Raw genomic sequence first — 22,858 nt, 5'->3', positions numbered from 1 at the left:
GGGGAGACGGTTTTCTGACCATACCATGGGCATTTGGGCTGCGCCATCTTGGATTTTAGTGGCGGAGAGAGACGGTTATTCTACAGGTCAGCCGGCCGAGAACCCGCCCACTTATCTCGGACCAATATTTAATATTTACCGGCTTTCACCGCTGCCTCCATCCACAATCCACTTACAGTTACAGCAGCACACAAACAACAGCAGCCGCTTACTGACGGAGCTGCTCTGTCCATGCAATGTCGGACATTTTCAACAGAAAAACGAGACGAAATAAAATTGTAGCCTAGTATTCCCGCAATAAACGGACTCTGAGAGTACGGAACACACCGCAACAGCGTTCCTAACATTAGCTGCTCCGGTCCTCTATCTGTATCAGCAGCGACCATAAATCGGCAATGAAGTCATAAGCTAGCGGCAAAATATGCTAATACATGCTAATTAGTGCAAACATCCAGGTAAAATAGTGAGAAATTTACTTACCGAAAAAACTGCAACACAGACTCCTTCGGCGGTCGCTTAGTACAGTCTACACTACAACAAGCCATATTGTCACAAAAACATATCCGAACAGTGGCAAACAAACACGGACACTGCAGCACCTGTCAACCGCTGGAGGCCTCTGTATGTAGCCGCCTAGCCCAGCCAATGCTTGAGCAAAGAGCTAACTGCCAGTACCTGTCTATGGAGATGTCTCTCAGCGTAACCACGCCCCAATTTATGTATGCTCTGGACATCAGAGATAATTATAACACCTCCCTGTGTTCATGGAGGTGGAAACTATCAATAGAGACCAAAAACAAAAAATGTACCAGGCTGTAAACAAGACTGTAAACTTGGCTATTTTAACATGGGGGGGGGGTCAATGGAGAATTGCTCACTTCTGGATCCAGCCCCCAGGGGCAGCCGAGAAGCTGCACCTTTTTGAACGCGGAAGTGATCCTCACTGCTGAAACCTACAACTCCTTCCCTGGTTGCTACAAGCACTACGAGAAGTTGTTTCAAACCTTGGAATTTACAGAGCTTTCGCTGAGCACCTGAAGGCAGCGTGTGACTCCAACTAGTACATCCGGGACATCGAGCAGTCTCACATGTCTGTGGGTTCAGCTGTCAGGGCTCTGCTGAGAAGCTCCTGTGGATAGTCTGGCTTTAACCACGTCTTTCGGAAGAAGAAATGGTAACAGAAGTCACGTCCTAGTGCACTTGCATGTAATTACGAGTCTTAACAGGCCGCTGTAAATTTCACTAGCGAGCTCATTTTGCTCGTATTGGTTACTGTGAGAGCTAGTTTGCGAATGCTAAGTGGCTAGCTAACGCTCGCTGCAGCACTGACAGGTGGTGAAGTTTAGCTAAACTTAGCTCGATAGCCATTTGCTGACTTTCATTCATTTTGCACGGGCTTTCAACACAGTGTGTTTTTAAGGTTATTGCACGTATTATCTTGCCTCTGCCAGCTTTTTAGCTGGGCATGTGACTTATGTTCATCCGCAGCCTTTGATAATGTGAACTAATGTGTCTGTGGCGTTAGTGAAACCCACGTCTTGTTGAAACTTTCTTGTGTCTTATACGCCGAGTCAGCACATCATACTGTCCTGACGGACTGGCACAGTTGTAGACAAGGCGCTCCTGTCCTGACTGTCTCCCATGCATTAACTACTGACACACACAGGTGGGAGCTTCAGAGCTGGATCTCATACTTAAACCTGTGTGTGTTTGCTCTGACAGGCGCTGATGGGGGTTCAGCTGGTGGTCAGCTTACTGGCCGCCAGCGTTATGCAGAGGATGGCTCCACATTGCTCATTTGCACGCTGGCTCCTCTGCAACGGCAGGTATAGTCACTCTTACAATCTGGTTATACGTTGACACATGTGATGTGCTGCCCGCTGTTGGCATACACGTGTCTGCTGTTTCTTCCAGTTTGTTCCGGTTCAAACACCCATCAGAAGGAGAGCTGTGTGCATTGGCAGGAAAGCAGATGCCAAAACAGAACAGGAGAGACAGGTGGGAGTTGGGGGAGGATCTGACACTGCAGAAAAGTCACATCATACAAGAGCTGGCCAAAGCTCAGATCTATAGACCGTTGTAGTCTTTTTGTTGCACATGCTGTACTTTAAACAATACTATTCCTCTCTTTGTTTTTTTTTAACACAGCCATGTGTGCCCTTTATGTTATTTCTAGGAGACAGAATGGGGAGAATAAGCCTCTCACTGTGCCCAAAGACATCGACCTTCACCTGGAGAAAGCTCCAGTCAACGTCATTGATGCTCTTGGTAAAACAAGCTCTGTCTCTGTCTACACTACAGTGATGTTGTGCAAGTACAAACACTGCTCAGGCTCAGCGGGTGACTCACAACCAGCCCACTGAACATTTACATTGTTTTCCTTTTTATTTGCTCCTACATCAGAACAGTGTGTGAAGTGTAATTTTAATGAACAGGTAGAACACAGAGTTATCTTCTGAGAGCGCTTATGGTTTTTTTTTTCCCTTGTTTTTACTCTCAGTGCTGCGTTTTTTCCTGGAGTACCAGTGGCTGATAGATTTTTCAGTCTATGCAATGGGTGTCTTCCTGTTCACTGAGTGTTATTACAGCGTGGTGGATGCCAGCAAAGAGGTCAACATTGGAGCTATCTGGTGTGTTCTGACTGTTCTCTTCGGCCTGTATCCTTCAACTGTAAAGTCACCCTGTGTCACAACGGACACACGTTTAAATTGATCCCACAACAGGTAATAATCTTATTTTGAAGCTGCAGTCACAAACTTTTTGCATGATCAAATGGCAAAGAGGATGAAGCATGTCGTGATGCAAAGCTAATGCTAAAATGTTATATTAAAATATAATTGTCATGTTAACTAAATTAAATATCACACAGCTTTATAAAGATACAGATACAGAATGAAAAATCTTTGACTGGGTGAGAACTGCTTCTTTCCATACGGTTGTTTACACTTAACGTGCAGCGCTCAGAAAGACCCTTCACACTCTGATGAGTCACTACTTCCGCTCTGAAGAGGGCGGCGAGCGATCAGTGTGCCTTGCCTTTGGCTTTCTGTCTCTGCTCGTGGCCATGCTGGTGCTGGTGGTCAGAGAGGACTACCTGGAGTTTGGACTGGAGTCTGGCTTTTCCAGCCTCTTTGACAACTTGGAAATCTTCGCCAAACAGCAGGGCTACGCTGACTGGTCGTAAGTATCTGACTTACAAAGACAACTTGTCACTTAAATGCTGCTTTGGAAAGAAAGTTGTGTTAATTTCATATTTATTTACACTGCCTCATGTGTTAAGAGACACCACCTTGGTGTAGTACTATGCAACAGACTGTACATGACAAACCTGTTTTAGACACAGCGATGCTAAACGTTGGTTGTTGTTTTGACTTCAGAATCCCAGTGACTAAGCTGACAGTGAAGCTCGGCCTGGCTGCTGTCTGTGCTTACATTGGAGCTCTGCTGGCCTTCCCCGGACTGCGACTGGCTCAGACTCATCTCGATGCCGTACAGATGAACTCAGACCGGCCGCTCATCCAGTAGGACCTGTTACATTTACACTGCAAAAAGCAATGTTCTCCATGCTTTAATTAAAATAAACAACATTTAATTACATTAGCAGTTCTCTCAGCAGTGCCCCTAATGTTTCCTGCAGGATTCTGCTGCACATGAGCTTCCTGTCTCCAGTCATTGTGTTAGTTCTGTGGGTGAAGCCCATTGCAAGAGACTTCCTGGCCAGCGCACCCATGGGAAAGACCTCTGTCACAATGTGAGTGCATGTACATGTTTGTTCATTTTATCCATTACAAGTAACTTGAATTGTCAAAATAGAAACCCCTGCCAAGAAATGCAAAACATCCCCCAGACAGTACCTAGTGGGCATCTGCTGACTTTTGTGGCTCTCTTACAGAGTGCCCAGTGCAATATTTGACAGCATGCGTCTGTGGATCATCGTGGCGCTGTGCGTGCTGCGCCTAGCGCTGACTCGTTACCACCTGCAGGCTTATCTGAACCTGGCCCAGAAGTGGGTGGAGCAGATGAAGAAGGAAGCTGGACGTATCGCTGCCATTGACATTCAGAGGAAGGTCAGATACTACTTTTTTTTTTTTTTTTTTTTTTTTTTTTTTTTTTTTACAGTAGGCTACACGAATCACAAGCAGAGTGAATATTTGAACAATGAAAAAAAAAATTTTAGTTCCATGTTTGACCTCAGATTTTCTGATGAAAGCTGTTCTAAGTCATAGATAAACAAAAACTCTGTTCACACATGTGAAGTGTAATGTGCTGTTTTTCAGGTTACACGTGTGTTTTGCTACCTGACTGTAGTCACACTCCAGTATCTGGTTCCTGTTTTGCTCATCCTCTTCTCCACACTGTCACTCAAGGCACTAGGTAAGCAGCATACCCACACCACCATCAGCTGAGCTGGAAACAGGGGAAGCAGCTACTGCTTCAGGCCAAATTATAGTCCAGCATGTTACACCCCATAACTACACCAGTTTTATTACAGATTAAACAAACAATATATAACATGTTAATTAGTGAGCACCAGATGTGCTTTCCCAGGATGTTGAACTATTCTTGTACTGTCACACTGACTTTTGCAGCTACAGTGGAGTTAATTATTAGAAACTTTGATGATAAGTGTTATGTTTTAGCATAAGTGAAACATAGCAAGGGCAAAGGCTTCTGTCAACAGGCTTTTGTACTTTTTCCTCCAAGTTTAGTGGTAAAATCTAAATATGAACTGAACTTACAGGGGACTTCTCCTGGGGAGTGGGTGCAGAAGAGACCCCCGGGGTGACACCAGCACTGGTGATGCCCACAGCAGCGCCTGTGCTGCCCAGCAGTCTCGATGAAGATGAAGAGGGAGTGGAGGACATGGAGGAAGACATCCAGGCCACGGTAGCTCACCTGACGGCGACCTTCACGGCACTGCGGTCCGTCCTCACTCCACTGTTCTTCCGGGGCTTCTTCGCCTTCCTGACGTGGTGGGTGGCTGCCTGTCAGGTCATCAGCTCTCTGTTTGGCATCTACTTCCACCAGTACCTCATGCAGAACTAAGTGAGGAAAGCAGAGTGCCATACTGCTCTACCTGCAATGCAACCGTCGCCCTCAGCTATCGTTGTACTACTCTAAAGAGTTCCTGCAGTGGAGGAGTGGGGCGCATTTCATTATAACACACAACTACAGACAGAATGCACTGTGCTTTTGGTTGAATAAGAAGAATTGATCACGGTGTGTTGAGAATAGAGTGGTGGTGGGCACTGTCTGCTGCAGTATTGACTTCCTTGTTGCCCTTATGACTTTCTATGACCAGCAGGCTCCTGGTATCAATAACACTGACGTACAGAGAGAACTGGAGCCTGTGCTGCGAAGTTTAGCTTAACTTAGTCTGCCTGGCTTTCTTTGGGTTATCTGGCTTTACTGAGTCTAACAGTGGAAGTCTTTGGAAGCCATTTTCGCAAAGCTGGTTACCAGCTGGCTCATTTTACTCTGGGTCGACTGATCCAGCTGTGAAAACGTTCATGCAGCTTACATGCAACATCAAAAGAACCATGAGTGGGGTACTTAATATGGCACGGTTATACCTGTGGGAAATTTAGGTTAGAGCAGTAGCAATAGGTGATACTCAGCAAGGTGAAATATACAGGCCATAATCACACGTGTAGAATAGAATAAGAGGCTGAGGTATCTGAGGTATATAACTTCCAAATTTTCAAAGTAAAACTACAAATAACTGTAGGAATTATAACATAGCCTTTTTATATATATCCAGTGTTTTCATCATGTTCACTAGTCTATCAAAGGGACATTTTGTTTTTTTTTTGTCTCATTATGAACAAACTGAGTTATTATGAGTGATAAACTTAAAAACGGTTAGAGTAAAGCTGTAGCTGCTGCTAAAGCAGATAGAAGTGCAGATAGGAAAAGCAGAAATAAAAGCTTGATCATGTCTCTCTGACCAAAATGTTGCATGTATAAATATCCTGAGCTGATAAACAGTGAGTGCAACACAGTGCACAGTCAGTATGCAGCTGTAATAACCATTCATTAGGTTGTCCTGTTTTAAACGGTGGACACATAATTGTACAAAACCTTTTTTTTTTTTTTTTGTATCTCACTGTGAGCAAAGTGAGTCTGTTGTCTTATTTTACTTATTTTGTTCACTTCAGGATCCTGTAGACGTGATGTCTCAGTTGTCCCAGTAAGCTGACTGCTCAGGTTAGCTGCCCCAATTAAAAGTGAACCCGCTTTGTGATACCAGAAAACCCGAGTTAAACCCAAACACAGCTGACTAACTCACTGATCTTGCTTTGTGATCCAGGCCCCTGACGATCTTCCGACTACTTCAGCAAAACATTTTTTTCTGCAACTTTTCAGATGTTTCTATGCCAGAGTTACTCGAATTGTTCTCACCAGAACGTTGTTAAATGCTGCATATAAAATATTCAATGGTACCAGGCTGAGTATTAGAATTTGTCCCAGTGTAGATAATACGCTTTATTTTTGTGAGGGACTCTTTGTCCCCCCTAAAGGAACCGATTCAAGAGTGCTAAATGTTTTTTTTTGTGTTTGTGTTTTTGTTTTTTTGTTTTTAAATCTTTCTCTGCTTTAATGTTTTGATTGCAAAGAAGTAGTAAAGCTCAGATCCAGCCTGCTGCTGAACATGAATCAGTCAGAGCTGTAGCTGGGGCTGTGCGTTAGCCAAGAACTGAAGAATGGTTGCTTTTATATATAGAGTTTCCTTCAGAATTCCTAAGTGCCTGGGAGCTCAGGGATTTTGAGTCGGTTTTAAAATCTCCTTCCTCCCTGTTCATGAGTGTTTAAAATCCATGGAGTCCGTTAAGAGATGAAATTAAGACTCCAAACTCATCTCTGTCTTTTCCAATCATTTTCAAACACTATTCACTGGCAACATTTTTAGTTGCAGTGTCTTCTTTAGGGACATGTTTTGTTTTTTGTTTTTTTTTTTTAGGTTTTTTGCTCTTTTTATTGCCAATTAATCTTTAAATCAGGTTTGTATCACTGTATTTATTTATTTATAATACGTTGCCTCAAATAACTTTTGTTCTTTAGAAATGATACAGATGTAGGAACTGTACATTTTTCATTCTGTGTGTGACAAGTTTTGATTTTGTGTGTTTTTTGTTTTGTTTTTTGAATTTGAATTAAATGCTCTAAAATCATTGAACTGTGAAGTCCATATGAAAATGTTGCTTTTTGAGATTTTCTGATTGCATGGTGTGCGAAACTTTTGGCTGTAACCTGAATGTTTTGTTTTGTTTGTGTGGCTTAATAAAAGCATTATTTTCATGTCATTTTGATGTCCCTGCTCACTTAATTCCGCCGTCCACTGCGGAGCGTGGGAGATATCATAGATAAAACATTTCCTTTAAAAAAAAATCGGTGCACCAATTGACAAAAGACATCATGCATGACAATGGAGTGTCTCGCCGCTGTGCTGGGTCCTGAACTCTGACCCCGACCTCCTGAGAAGTTCATTCTTTAATCACTGTTAATTACTATGAACCTGATGCTCCCGAAGAGTCTGGGAAGAAATATTTTCCTACAGCCAAGATGTCTAAATTGGCTCTATGACCAGTTTTATTTTCTGGACATTATCCAACTTCTGCATCCAAGATCCAAATGTTCTCAATTTGTCAGTGCAGCCTAAAATCATCCAAATTAGATTTATAAGCTTTTATGACATTATCAAAACATTCAGATTTACATGCCGGTCTTGTAACAGCAGTTACGGAACGTGACCTTTCTCCAGAGCGAGACCGGAGAGGCTCTTTTGTCTGAAAGCTGACATGATTTATTGGCGATATCATTTGACTTCCACGTCCAATCAAAAGCCACGAAAGGACTCAGGAACTTAGGGAGGGAAGGGCCACCTCGCTGGCTTTTTATGTGCACTGGGACATGCTTCACTGGAGGATGTCAACAGTCACAAAGACACAGAGAGAAGTGGAGAAATCTGGGAGGGCACCAGTTAACAACCTTTACATCTCATATATAAGGGCTGGCTGAGATTTAGGATTGGGATGTTGTGCTTCTGTTGCAGAACTGTGCTGCTCTTTTTTTCACGTTGTCCGAGGGTCATAAGAAAAGGGACTCAAAATATGTTAAACAACATGATTGAGCAGCACCGTTTGAACCTTGTGCTTTGCACATTTTTAAGTAGCATCCTCGCCCACCGTGACCAGCGGAGCTCTGTTCCTCTCTGACAGGTCTGTGAGAGCGTCCGGCCTAATGAACTGAAAGGTGACAGGGCTGACATATCTATATAATCACATTAATTATGTGCATCTGTGCTGGAGGCCTCGGGCCCCCTCAGTCTGCTCTGTGGACTGCAGCGGGCCAAGTCAGGCAGCCATGGCAGGGCGTGGTTGCTATAGAAACCAGTGTGTGTGTGTGTGTGTATTTGCAGGACCCAGACATGCCCTACAGACTGGGCCTGGCCTTGTCTCAGGGGAGCAGACCAGACATGACCCCAGTGAGAGTCTCTTTTCATTTAGGGAGGAGAGATGACAGCGATGGGCCGGGGCTCCACTCTGTGTTTAGTTGAAATGGAAAGGAAGGCAACTGCTCCAGAGGGGGAGCATAAGAAAACGTTCAGGCATAGTTACTGTGAGACAACCAGCTGTGGAAATAAGGCTTTTTAGGCTGAATGTATTTTTTTGAAGACATAAAGGTCTCAAGGCTTTCAAGCAGTCCATTCTTTTTCCTCTCGTTTGGTGGCTGCGTGGTGAGCCGCCTGACAGGGGCCAGACATGATAATGAGGGAGTGTGTGTGTGTTCAAAAGATGGAACGGAGGTGAATAAGACTAAATAAATGGTCACATGAAAGCTTGATAGCTACGGAGTGGACGGCATTTTATCTGTCTTTGGACTGAATGTACGTGAACACCCCCCCCAACAGAATCACATTTTTCTCTCAAAGGAAAGATAATAAACTAAATGTCCTTTGTAGAGAAAAAAAATTATGCCCGAGCAAACATACAAATCAAACCATTTTTTATTTAAAAAGAATCACAACAAATGTCAAATAAAAATCTGTCTTTGTTCTGTTAGTGAAGCATTCAGCAAACATAAAAAAAAACCTAAACCCAAAACATCAGAATACTGATAACTTGGTTTTTCATGCTGATATTAATCCACATAACTGCATTAAAAAAAAGAAAAGAAAAGGAAAAACAGAGCTAATTCCACAGCAGCACTTGAACTTGAAGCTTGCCGCCGGCCGCCTCACTGAATCTCTGCAGGGTTTGTCACCATGTATTTGTTAAATGTGTTCAGGGTGAGCCACTGAACCTGGGTCTTGCCATAAAGATTCATTTCATAATTAATCACTAACAGTTAATGGCTGGTTTTCCCTCCTCTGCAACTTCTCATTCAAATCCAAATGTTGTAAAAGAAGGTGACCCCTTGTGGACAATAAGCGTAAATTACCTTCCAACCCGGATTCTAAGTATATTTTATCAATTGCAGAACAAAAGTTGAGCAAGCTAAACTAAAACAAGCAGATGCCCAGTGCACAGAAATACAGAGCAAAGTAAATTTACACATACAATGAAAACCAACAATCCCTCAATTAAAAAAATATGTAATTTGTGTTTTTTTTATAAATGAAATATTCTATGAATAATTAGACTCCTTCATTACACACTGTGTTTAAACATCAGTATGTACTTACTAAATGAAGCCCTTCAGAAAAAGTTACAGATACTATTTTTATATCACTAAAATCATATTAGACCTGTTATAAACAAATGCATACATCTTTGGGTGTTGTAGTACTTGATTGAAATGCATAGGGACAATATTTAAACACTTTGGTCTGTATTTGAAGTAGATTGCCATTAATTTTGTTACTGACAAAGTAAAAAGATGAGGCCATCTTTATTTGCAAGAATAATATAACTAAAATTTAGCAAACAAAGAAGGAAATAAATCTTATTTATTTTTTTACTTTCTAAGAAAACAATCATCCAAATTCCTGAGATCCACTGATGCCCCAGGATAGATTCACTTTTTTTTTTTTTTAAATTTCACACACTGACATGTTCATATGTACACCTGAAGTATTTTTTGGTCACCGTAATTATTCCTGCTGTACACACAGGCCCTGAACAGATCCTTGCTTGACGTGGTTCCAGAGATAAGGGACAAAATAGGCTGTCATTGTTCTGTATAAAATGCATTTTAAACAGTATTTTTAGTACAAAACTCTCTTTGTGTTACTGTTTAAAGCACTTTGTGATGCGTGGGATATGCTCTACAAATAAACTTGACTTGACTATCCCTCTAAGACCGTTTGAGCAAACACAACAAGGGAATTTTGTATTCAAAAAAACTAAAGATACTTAATTTGATTAATTCAGACTCCTGAAGCCTCGTACTAGTTGAATTTCGGAAAGCATTTTTGTGCAGAATGAATGACGTTTGCCTCTTTCTTAAATTAGAACTGCATTATGAGGGGATTTTTTTCACAGCCAGCATGGACAGCAGGATCAATTACAGCGACCAAAAGCACATCTCCTGTAAGATGTCCAAGAGTCCAGGCACATTTCATTATTACACATAAAGCCAAAACTTAGGTGATGTGTGATGTCTAACTGGTTTCATGTGGGGACATCTTGTGAGGCGAATTAAAGCTTATATAACAACAGGGACACAAGGTGTAAAGGTTTACTGTACACAGAGACTAAGTGGTTTTATTCTGGCTGGTGTAAAGAGTCATGTTTCTTTCTATCTGCTTTTTGCTGTAATATTTACACAAAGACCATGGAGTGTAATTTTACAGCTATTTTCCAATTTTCAAACCAAACCTAGGTCAAACACTGAAGGCTGTTTTCAAAGCTGAATGTGTACGTAGGCTTTTTTATTTTTACACTTTTTTGGGGGGAAATTCAGTTGGTCCCGCTGTGCTGCTGTAGCTAACTTCAACAAAGTGACAGAGCAAAACAAACACATTTCAAATTGTATTATTATTATTATTATTTGATTCACATTATCTCCACACTGAAAACTAAACCTAAACAAACAAAAAGCAAATGTCTGTATGCATCTGCCTCCTCATGGGATTAATCAAGTGATGCTGAGAAAAATTCACCCAGGAGAGACCAGCTCTGTGTGAGGAGACAAAGAGAGGTATTCCTCTCTGGGATGATGGGGACCAATCAACCCCATCTCACTATCTTCTGTGTTGTATCTGTGTGTGTGTGTGTGTGTGTGTGTGTGTGTGTGTGTGTGTGCGTGTGTGTGTGTGTGTGTAATTGAGCACTGGATTTGATGGAAGATAGCCGTTTGAATGGGAGATGGTGGTAGACCGCAGCTGCCAGCTATCTCTGCCAGCCGTCACTCATCTCTAACTGCCTGAGCGGCTGCCCTCCTTCCTCTTCGTCTTGCTGGTAGCCGGCTTTGGGAAACTCCTTCGTCTCATTGGCCGGCCGGGTTTCTGGAGGAGTATGACAAGCCGAGTCGGGGTCGCTCATTGGAGAGTGCTGCCTGAGGTGGTGTAGAGGAGGGGAGGTGGATGAGGACATGTGCTCAGGGGAGCTTCGCTCTGATTTGATGCTGAGGTTGAGGGAGGGCAGATGAGGAGAGGCTGAGGAGCAAGACTGAGAGGGGAAGGAGCACCCTCCACTGGACATCCTGGAAACAACAAGATGTTGTTTGAGTGAACAAACCTCATCAAATGTGCTAGTTGCAGGTGCAACTAGATGACAATGGGGGAAGATAACTCCAAAAGTAAACAACAATAAGCAATTTAAAACCAGCCGATGCACCAAATGCAGCCCAAGAACATGCATGAATGTGTGATTCAATATTTCATGGAGAAAATGACCTGTGAAAGAATCACTTTAACACGGTTAAACACAGCTTTCAACACTACGTCAATTGTTTTTATTTTCTTTTATTTCCTGTTCTTTTTTCATTTTTTATTTGTATTCATCTATTAATTTTAACTCACCTTCTTTAGGCTATTTTCTTGTTTTTTATATACATTCTTTTTTCCTGTTCCCGTTTGTTGTTCTGTCTGACAGTTTATCACGTTGTTTGCGTTCCAACTGTGGACACCTGTGTTCAAAAATCCCTCATTTTCTTCTGAATATACATATAATCTTGCCTATATGTTACTGTATGTTCTGTACATATGATGTGCTTAGTGCTGTTTTGTGCCTGATGAAAATCTGATTGATCAAAATATTGCACAGCAACAGTGAATAAAAAAAAAAACTGTGTGCAGATTCAACTTTCTGGCTGATTATTCCATATTTTATCCACACAGTGAAACCGTATCACACATTAATATGCTCACCCTGCGCCTATATGAGGCCCATGGGGCTCCTGTGGCGGCTGTGCTGCTTGCCAGGGGTTCATTGCTCCTCGTTGTAGACTAACAGAGTGATAAAAACCAGGTGGGCTGTACTCTGGAAAGAGAGAAATATATTAATCATAGCATTAAAAAAAAAAAAGGAGACAAAAGATGTACCGTATTTTAATAAACCAGCATCAGCAAATAAGAGGATATATTTGCTTCACCTACAGGGAGCAGTTCAACATTTTGAGAAATATGTTAATTTGTTTTCTTACTGAGTGCTAAATGAGAACATCAGTACCACTCTCATGTCTGTACAAAACTGTAAAACTACTGCCAGCAGCCAGTTAGCTTATCTTATCGTAGCGTAAAGACTGGAAAAAGGGAAGGGAAACAGCTAGCCTGGCTATCAGGGTATAACCTGTGAATTACTCTGCTAATAGGTGGAATTTGTTACCTTCAGATCGAAGCAGGCGGTTTCCCCCTGTTTCAAAACTAACTGGCTGCGGCTATATTTTTACCCTACAGGCATGAAAGTGGTGTCAATCTTTGGATTTGGAACTCTTGGGAAGAAAGCAAATAAGCCTGTTTCTGAAAAATGTCAAACTGCTCCTTTAAAGCGTCTTTTCATCTACAGACGTACCAGAAGCTCCAGAGGAGGGAAGGCCGTAGCCTCCCAAACTGTGGCCCAGGAGCCCCGCCTTGCCCATGGCCACCATGGAGCTGCCGCCGTGCAGACCCTGGTACAAGAGGCCCCTCTGATAGACGGACAAAGTGTCAACAGTCAAACTGAAAATCTCAAGTTTGTAGCGATAAGGAGACATCACCGTATACATACTACATAAAACTTATGAATATTATAATTGTGAAAGGTGTGATTGAGTCAGAAACTGTTAAACTGTTTGTCCATGTTTGCAAAACAATTTGCATATATGTCAGTTTGAAGCCTAAAATTTAAGAAGCACTACTATGTATAGCATGTGTTAGATTCACTGACACCTATTTGATCACACTGGATAGTAACAGCTACTTACAGCAGAGTTGTGGTTCGCACGTGTGGCGCCCATGGCCTGATTAGCAGCATCTCCCCGCAGGTTCTCACTGCCCAGGTTCAGGGGAGGAGGGCTTTTCATGTCCAGAGCTCGATTCAGGTTGCCATGGGAGAACACGGAGTAGCCGATACCTAAAAAGTGAGAGAAAGGAGCAGGAAGTGAAAAGAGATGTGAGCTTGTTTCACTCACAGAAGAATCATTTATTTTTCTGTGACACATTCTTCACCTCCCTCTGTCTGTGCCTACAAGTGTGATAAAAATGAACTTCTTCTTTTGGTTTGACCGTTGAACTAGTATCTGATCTTCATGGGACAGCAGGCAGCCACCATTTACAAGTTTATGTTAATATCTGTAATACTGTCTGCACCGCTGCCAACCTGACAGAAACCATTAAGAAACCATCTGACCGGAAACCACCGAAGGCCAGTGTCATTTACTCGAAAAACAGCGTTAATACATTTAAAAGCACCGTGAGTGTCAATGACATCATAACGTGTCCAAATAGTTAAATCGTGCAGAGGAGGCTGACATGACTGGCAGGTGCGATACATTCTGTACAGAAACCACAGAACTGGTTACAGCCGCTGTTACACTGGTGGAGGGCCAGTTTCACAAAAGAGGCCGACTGCATGTGTGGATTAGTGCACACAGGCATGCACGTACACACACACTTCCTGTGAGTTCACAGCCAGCTGCACAGAGGGTTGACAGTACATGTGAATTTTACAGCAAGCATTTACCCAGAAGGCTACAGGAGCATTCATTCGGTTTTAACCCTAAATACTTTGCATCTTTTTATTTTTAAAGCCGATTTTGATGTTTGGGTTTTTTTTTGTTGTTTTTTTTGCCTTCATTTGAAAATCAGCCGTGGAGACGTAGATAGGAAACATGGTGGATATAGAAAGGGGTGTAACAAAGGTCTCCAGGTGGAATTAAACTGTGGACAGAGCAGTTATGTAGCCTGTGCTGTTTCAGCATTCAGCTATTACAGCACTCCCAATACTGTGCACCTATTCCTCAATATTTCAAACATTGCAACAAGCTTTAATATTCTATGAAACATTACCAGATAGTAAGAGAACAGTCATGAGTCGCTAATGTCCTCATTGCCTTTAAATTAAAAAGGCACGTTACATTCAGCGGAGAGTGCTAATTTGATGTCAGTGGTCAATTTTCTCACAGTAAGAGTCACATTTCTTTAAATTACGTACATTTCCTTTTGTAATGAACTCTTTTACTGACACAGAGTCACTGAGCAGTTAAACACTTTTTGTTATAAACGAGTATAAAGCTACATTAAAAACACATCAAAGAAATTGCATGACTTGGTTCAGTTCTCCTCCTCTTTGTTATAAACAGTGCTGTTTCTGTCACTGGCATTCGGTACAGAGTAATACAATCTCTAAGCTGTCAACAATAACAAGACAAATACGTATGTGTCCAGTAAACATTTTACTTTATAAATAAAATGGTCTGGTATGGTGTTTCACTGGGCCGGAGAGGTAAAGCTCACCTGAATGAGGAGACATGAAGGCAGTGTGTGCGTGTGGTGCAGCAGGGCTGGAAGAGCAGGGTCTGGAACTGGTGGATTTAAAGACTGGTGGTTTGTGGGGTGCCATGCTGGATCCCGAGGAGTTGGGGAAGCCGTTTTCACAGCCTGCAGACACCAGGAACTGGGTCTCCGGTGAGAGCAGTGATGGAGGCTGAATTAAAAAAAAAACAAACAGCAGCCTAAGAGTTCAAGTCTAAAAGTTGTCAGAAAACTCAGGAAATGATGTTTTGTCTTGTGTATTTTTGAGCCAGAATCACCATCATACCTCTGACGTCAATCCTATCACGATAAAGTAGTTGAGTGCTGGATTATTAACAGTGTTTCAGTTCATTAAAACCTATTAAAATTCCTTCCTTCGGTTTTAGCTCCGGCCCTCTCTTGTGTTCTTGGGTGTTTTGTGTGCTCATGCTTGTGTATATGTGGTGAATGTGCAACAGCAGAAGTGTTAGTGGACTGACATAGAGGCGCTGGCGTGCCACGGAGAGATTCATGCCCTCGCTGAGAGGATATTTGTCTGCAGCCACCTGCATGCTCTCCTCGCTGTCGAGTTCTGAGCCGTCGAGACCGAGGCCTTTCCTACGCAGGGTCTGAAGCAGAACAGAAAGTGCACGTGGAAAATTACCCACAGCGAAAGCATGAACATTTAGAAAAGCAAAAGTGAGACGTGAGGGTACATGTACATTTTTGTTAAAGTTGCCACCTTAAATTCACACATATCCTTCCATCTCTTAAACAATTCACTATGTTTTTGGAAAATAAATGATGTTAACACTAAATCCTGCTTTACTCTCATTTCCTTTACCTCCAGTATGTCTGTGTTGGTGCGACTCTCGTGTGGCTCGCTGTACTCCGTGTACTTGAGCAGCACTTTGTCCATGTCTGTGCTGGCGTACTGGAACAGACGGTTGGTGCTGTTGAAGATGATGAGGGCGATCTCGCAGTCGCACAGCACGCTCAGCTCATACGCCTTCTTCATCAGACCAAACTTGCGCTTGGTAAAGGTAACCTACGGGACGAAAACCGCTCAGAGGTTTGAGTCTTACATTTCACTTCAGCCAGTTAGCGTTTAAAAAACCTTAAGGTCAAATATATGAAAAGCTGAAATATGGCGTTGCTAGAATATTTTTTCCTCATTACTGCTGCATGAATAAATAATCTGCTACCAGATTAATTGTTACAGCTGTTAAAAAATACTGCTTAGGGTTAAATTGAAAAAAGAAGAACACAGAAGTCCAAACTGATCACTTGCAATTACCATCAGTGTCGACAGTCAGGTGTATTTATATAGTATAAAATCTCAAGTTTGTCCCAGGAGGCTTTACAATCTGAGCAGCAAACACTGTCTTTCCTCAGATGCCCAATTCAAATAAGGAAAAAAGAAAAACTCCAGGAACAAACAAAAAAAAAAAGAACAAACCTTATCACCAAAAGCACTCAGTCACAAAGATCAGATATGAGAAACAAACTGTGAAGTTTGTCTTGCTGTCTACAGTGATTCAGATTTTATTAAATTTACAGCAGTGGGTCATTGTTTCGCTTGTGTCCTTTTGGCAAAAGTTTCAACTTTCAGAGGGTAAGTCTCATGCAGTGTTGCACCTATCTGATTCCAAATTGGTCCACAATACGCAAGTGAGAAAATGAGGCATGCATGCTATGATTATTATAAAACGTGACTGTGATCTCACTGCTGTCACGCATTATTCCAGATACCATCATGAGATATTTCCTCCACAGCCTCACAGTATTACAGCATTATTCCTACACACGTTAGCCGCAGGAGCTGCTTCACGTACTTTATGTATTTACATCCAAATCAGCACAGCCGTCACACTGTGCCCTGCGTGGGTCCGATTTCTTGATGCACAAGTAGTTACAACTACAATATCTGTGTAGAGTGATGCCTACTACTCTGCTTTCTATTGCATATCTTGTACATTTGCATGAAACATACAGTATGCTGCTTTATTGACAAACGCAAGTCAGTGTTTGAGGTATGTCACTACTACTAGTGCTACTTAATCTTTTAAGTCTATAAAATTTCAGAAAGATATACAAAGATAAACATCAAAAAAAAAACTACTATTGTCAAAGTAGTTGAAGAATAATCTCCTGCGGAGAGATTGATACTGCTGACTGATTTATCATTTCAGCACTAGTCACCGAATGAGTTAACACAATACAAATATCTCTTATTACATGTTACATGGATACGAAAGGGTTCTGGATTAAATTCTAGAATAATGACATACAAATGAAATACCGCATGTCCGCCCACCTGTCTATTCCTCTGGTCCAGAATACGTGAAATCTGTATTTTCTTTCTTCCCATGTTTTCTTACGTCTGTAACTCTGACACCTGAAACAGAAAACATAACAGTGTTATAGCAGCAGAGTCCAATATGTTTGTGTTACTGGCATTCAACCTGCTGCAGTGAACAGAACTAAATAACAGTGATATTAAACACTACTATTTAGAGTGGAAGGAGGGAAGGAGCTTTTATTTTCATAAAAAATGTTTCTTGGGGCCTAAAGTTGTGTTCATTTGCAATGGTCACTAAATTAATTATTGTGTACAGAGTATGAGTCCGTCATCAAGGTATGAATCTACATTTTACAAAAATGTTCAGTTCTTTTCTTCAAGTTTATATAATTCTGGTGGGGAAATGTCATCCTTTTGGTTTAAGTGACTCACGTCCTTTCCCCCTTGCAAAGGGTAGGGTGTTTATTTTTACCACCATGAGGCGATGCGATCTAAAGTTAGAGCGGGCCTTGCCGGGCCAGCAGTCCACACAGTCTAACACCCCCACAGTCTGGGTTACCCCCAGGCCAGCAGCACAGAGCTCGACTGCACCGTGTAGCCCCAAGAGACAGGGTTAAAAATACAGTCGATAGCTCCTTTTAAAGGTCCAGCAGGCTATAGCTGAAACCAAACAGTAGAAGGAAAACGGTGTGTTTTTGAAAGATGGCTGATGCTAAAAGCCACCCACTCGTCTCTCATGAACAGACAGGTCAGAAAAAAAAAGGCAGGATTTGGAGGGGCAGACGGCAAAGACTTGGATGGATTGCGGTCAGCCTGAGAATGTCCATTTTTGAAACTCACACCCACTGTTTATCTGTTTTTCTTGATCTAGAACCCCCCCACCCCACCCCGCTCCTGTCCCAGCCCCTGTAGGACCATATAGAGCTGGACACTACAGAGCAATGTGAAACCGGAGGGTTTTGGTTATTCGCTCTTTGCATCATGGGAGACAGCCATTAAGTGATCCTGCCGCAACACCATGCAGCACTAAATCAAATGCACACATAAATTTGCACTGTAATTGACTTATCTCCATAATACGCTCACCATCAAACGACTACATTAAATGGTGGTCTGGCTCCTCTGACCTGACCAAACAGTACTTCTCCAAAGCCCAAAGGAGTTTTCACTGGTTTTCCCCCTTAATACTAGACATGTATTGGACTTCTCTATATTTAGTTCCCTGTCCCTCCTGATGGTGCCTGAGCGGATATTGCGCCCATGTTCCCACGACCCCTAAAGTGTCCGCTGCCCCTCAATGTAAGCTTGGCACACAGGCATCTGGGGCATTTCTGGAGGAATCCACCTCTTTGCCCTCATTATTACCTTATAAAGTCCTGCGATATCCACTGTGCTAAACATGCTGCAGAGACAAGACACACCTCAGCACTGACAGCTGCAGACAAACTCATCATCGCCATTTGACTCTGCGGTAAAACAAAGCACGCTACAGACAAACAGCTCTAGCATAGAAGCAAAAGTCCACAAAAAACAACATTATTCTGTCTATTTAACAGCTTGGCTACAACAAAGATGTGAACACACAGCAGGTCAAGCTGCTCGGTTTTTTTTTTGTTTGGGACCAGAAGTGAGACAATTTAATCACATATCAAGGTATGTTAATGGTGAGAAGAGAGGGAAGTGGGACATATGTTCTAAGCAGGGCAGAAAGATCTTTATCTCTGAAAGTTCCTCTCCTCTCAGATATAACCAAACGACAACTATCACCGCCACAGACAGCTCTGTTAGAACACGGCTGGCTGGATAAATATAACTACACCTCCAGCCAAACAGTGTAGAGTTAGCTATAGAACTCTATGTGGTTTATTAGGTTTATCGAAGGCCTAAAGGCCAAGACAGGCAGGAAAAGCCTGACTGTGCCTCACATCTCAGCTAATTCTGGACGTTTTCCCGTACAACTGCCATCTGAGGTCTGTGAATGCACCAGAACAAGACCTATCCACTGCCTGTGACCCTGCTCAGCTCCTGAACCCGTCATCACTGAGGAAAGGAAGACATTAAAAGAAAAAGCACGTTTTTATTTTTTTTAAATAAATGTTGTCAACAAGTTTCCATAGGTCTTGTGATAAGATGTGAAAGCAAAACAGAAGCCGCTGCGTGTCCTGTAATTATTGCACACACACACACACACACACACACGCTTGCCCCTGAGTCTTGTAGCTTCTATGGGGAAAGACAGCACCTTTGTCAGACACCTTCCCAGAGGCCAGACAGTGGAAAAAACTGAGTACAGACACATGGCAGCATGGCTGCTCTCTGACATACCCTGGGAGCTTGTGTCTAATCAACAACAAAGAATTTTAATAGCTCTGACAAGTTGTTGTGATGACACTCATGAATATATTGCACTAGATGTTTTTCTTGCTGCAGTGAACTGTATGCATGAATGAGAAGGGAAAAAAAAGTAGGGCATTTGAAGAGTATTGGGGGTTCTGCTTCGATGGTTTTCTTTCCATGACTCATTCAGAGCACGATGGCTTATAAATGTTTCACAAACATGGTCAACACGTGTATGCATATTAACCAGAGAAGCAAATGGCTTATTCTACGGTAGCAGATTCAAATGTAATCTACCTGTGATCATTCTGCGTCACAATGATCCATATTTGCAGTGTTGGCTGTTAAACGTGTGTGTGTGTGTGTGTGTGTGTGTATATATATATATATATACATAAATGGAAAAATTTATCAAAGGCTATTCGTATTATCAGTTTCCCCAAGTGGGGAAACATATAATACTTTATTTAACTCTCTGGAGAGCATGTCTCTGCACCACTGCCCAGCTGCTGTGATATATTATTTTTCATGTTTTTCACTCAGTCATGGGTTGACCATACAATAAAGTCAATCACAAGAGAAGCTGTGCCTACAGTGACTGCTGCATCACTCTGCTGTGCTGAACTCTAACTGCAGCAGCAGCGGTGCTGTAGCAGGGTGTGTGACTGTGCTGTTGCGCAGCCTTGTTTGCACTGTTTTAGTCATTTTACTCACATCAAGGTCTTGTGTTAAGAGGGCACAATCTGAAACCAGACCCAAAACTGCCTCCAAAAATAGAAGACTCGTACCACATTTGCATGAACCAATACATAAATCCTCCCAAAAGGGTGAAGGTCAAAAATTGTAACTTTGAAATGTGTAAACCATTCCAATCAAAACAGAAATGCACTTTAAGAAGAGGAAACCCTCTGTGTAACTGTTTACTTCTTAATGATAGTTATCACACTTTTCATCCCGTGACAGTGGTTTCTCACAGCTTCTCACATCTTACCTTACAGAATGACATTTTAATATTAAAGGATAAGTGGCTCTACCTATTCAGAGGGACAAATGAAGATCTGTGTGTGTGTGTGTGTGTGTGTGTGTGTGTGTGTGTGTGTGTGTGTGTGTGTGTGTGTGTGTGTGTGTGTGGCACATCTTCAAGGTCAGAGAGTTCAGGCGCTTGCTGGGCATTTGCGGTGTAATGGTGAAGAAATATTTGTCTAATTTTAACAGGAGATAATTGAATTGCCTTGATATTTTTGATGGAGCCAGAATAGCAAGAGTGTACACCCAGGCATGAGCTGCACATTTGATCTTTCCACGAAGAGAGAAAAAAGCTTCTCACGAGTTCATGGAGACGTTCGAGATCCAGAGGACCTTACGAAACTGTGAAGCTGAGACACACCTTTGTGACAGCTGACGGGGGGGAAGCTACTTTGAGCGAAACTTTATGCCCTTTGAACAAAACAAGGGCCTAAAGTGAAATTAGCTGCAAAAAAAAGCATCATCTGGAGCCAATACACACCAGGTTCATCATCAATGCACATTCTGAATGGGACTGAGATCAACAAAAAGAAAAAATGAACTTGTATAGCTCTCTATATATAGTGTCCATCTAACTGCCTATTTGTAATTTTGCTCCTCATATTTCAGTGAGGCAACAAAACTCAGAGGGAGAACTCTGCTGCTGTTTCTAACAAAGAACAAACGTGGAACAAAACGGAGCTGATGTGCTTGCTGGAGTCGCACAGGAAGGTGTTCGGCGCTAAAAATAAATAATAGTAAAAATACACAGCTATAAAAAAAAAAGATGTTTGGGGATAATTGGGCCTAATAAATTGCTGACGTCATTCAAAATAGACCGTTTAAGAATAGCCCGTCTGTTCCCGAGCTGCCGAAGCATCCCTAATATAGCCTCATCTATAGGCTGCTGCTTTCGACAACACAGCAACAGGTACTTTACTTAGTCATGAATTTCGCCACACAGGAAACCTCGGGAGAGTCTGCTCATTTGCCTTAAAAACCGAAATTAAAAGAAAAGAAAGAAAGAAAGAAAAAACACGCTTATAAAACAAAAACAGAGCATCTGATCTCACCTGTTCCTCGATCTCCTTTTCTCTGTTTACGTCTGAGTTTCACCCGCTCGATCAAGACCAATCACACGAAAAGTTACACATAAAAAAAGGAAAAAAAAAAAACAGACGTCTTAACGAGTAAAAGGAGTCTTGCCTTGTGTTGTTCTGCTCCCGTGCTGATGGAGGGATATTCACCTGATGCAGTAGTGGCCGATGGCTTCAGGAGCGCTGCTTTCCAACAGCTGGCTGCCGCTGCAGCCCGCCTCTCTCTGCCCCCATACCCCGCCTTCTCAGCCGTGCCATTGGACGCGCTCCTCCGCCTCCCATCCGCCGTTCAAACGTATCGCTCACTTTCTGAAGGCTGCCAGAAAGTTCACAGCAGAAGTTACACTACCCACATTCAATGTGTTTTTTTTCTCTTTAAATGGCTACTAAAAAGACCGTGGTAAACAGCGCAGGCAGCAAACTTTAGCGACCTTTTTAAATAGTTTTGATTTTATGTGGTAATTTATCACTGCAGGGGTGAGGGAGGAGGTGACAGTGGGCAGTGGAAAGTGCTGTTGTGTGATGTACAATTCACGTTGCTAAACAATAAAATAAATAAATAAAATCAGCTGTCTCTGTGTAACTGCTGAGGGGAAACTACACAAAAAAAAAAAAAATCTGAACCATGATGGGGAACTAAAACTAGATTGTATAAAATGAAAAGGTGTCAATGTACAAAGAAAATATGATTGGTTGGAAGTTGTGTTATGACTGACAAAATACAGTGGAAACTTTATTTATTTTAACAGAGACCATGTAACGTTCCCTGATGGACAGTTGAAGGTTCCTATGCCACACTGTGGAAACCACCGCTTCTCAGCCACCCACTTGTGATTTCCTAATAAAGTTCTGACTTGGCCAACAGACTTTCATTATAATAAAGTCATACTTGGGATGACGTTGTGACTAAAAAACACTTGTGACACAGCCTCTACAGAGCTACAATCATTTGTTGTGAGAGCTTTATTTTCCCTGAGGTGCGTAAAGCAGCGTCGCCAGCCATTTTTTGTGTATGACCCTATTATACAAAGCAATGTCTTCTCCTGAGCTCTCGTCACAGGCTTCATGAGCTGTGAGAGTGATTTCCCCTTTCAGGCCTGAAGAGTTCAAACTAAAATTTCTACATAAAATGGAGAAAAACAAATGCCATTTTGTGAAGCAGCCATGTTTCCTAACCTGATAGCAATCCCATCACCCTTACAACTAATGGGTCAATGTGTAAGTATTGTAGTTTAAAACATT

General features: G+C 42.1%; 2 protein-coding genes across 3 annotated transcripts; one reads left to right on the top strand and one right to left on the bottom strand.

Moving 5' to 3' along the window:
* The first annotated feature begins 1,087 nt into the window (after positions 1 to 1,087).
* Positions 1,088 to 7,298, top strand: tmem161a (transmembrane protein 161A). Its single transcript, XM_041041043.1, has 11 exons — positions 1,088 to 1,174; positions 1,723 to 1,826; positions 1,915 to 1,998; positions 2,177 to 2,268; positions 2,501 to 2,657; positions 2,965 to 3,180; positions 3,378 to 3,521; positions 3,638 to 3,751; positions 3,893 to 4,067; positions 4,278 to 4,374; positions 4,742 to 7,298. Exons 1-11 carry the CDS (start codon positions 1,172 to 1,174, stop codon positions 5,044 to 5,046), a joined length of 1,491 nt encoding a protein of 496 aa, XP_040896977.1. The 5' UTR covers positions 1,088 to 1,171; the 3' UTR covers positions 5,047 to 7,298.
* A 1,691-nt stretch (positions 7,299 to 8,989) lies between these two features.
* On the bottom strand, positions 8,990 to 21,825 carry mef2b (myocyte enhancer factor 2b). 2 transcript variants are annotated; one of them, XM_041039999.1, is made up of 9 exons: positions 21,726 to 21,825; positions 17,193 to 17,273; positions 15,720 to 15,923; positions 15,376 to 15,504; positions 14,879 to 15,068; positions 13,348 to 13,496; positions 12,957 to 13,071; positions 12,314 to 12,425; positions 8,990 to 11,646 (listed from the first exon to the last, which is right to left on the bottom strand). In XM_041039999.1, the coding sequence occupies exons 2-9, from the start codon at positions 17,244 to 17,246 to the stop codon at positions 11,334 to 11,336; spliced, it is 1,266 nt and encodes a 421-aa protein (XP_040895933.1). In that variant the 5' UTR covers positions 17,247 to 17,273; positions 21,726 to 21,825; the 3' UTR covers positions 8,990 to 11,333. The 2 variants fall into 2 exon arrangements, with proteins under 2 accessions (XP_040895933.1, XP_040895932.1); XM_041039998.1 differs by lacking the exon at positions 21,726 to 21,825 and adding an exon at positions 21,593 to 21,725.
* Positions 21,826 to 22,858: the final 1,033 nt, after the last annotated feature.

Source organism: Toxotes jaculatrix, chromosome 6 (assembly GCF_017976425.1).
Source record: "Toxotes jaculatrix isolate fToxJac2 chromosome 6, fToxJac2.pri, whole genome shotgun sequence".
NCBI lineage: Eukaryota > Metazoa > Chordata > Actinopteri > Toxotidae > Toxotes > Toxotes jaculatrix.
This window is presented reverse-complemented; position numbering and strand designations above follow the sequence as displayed.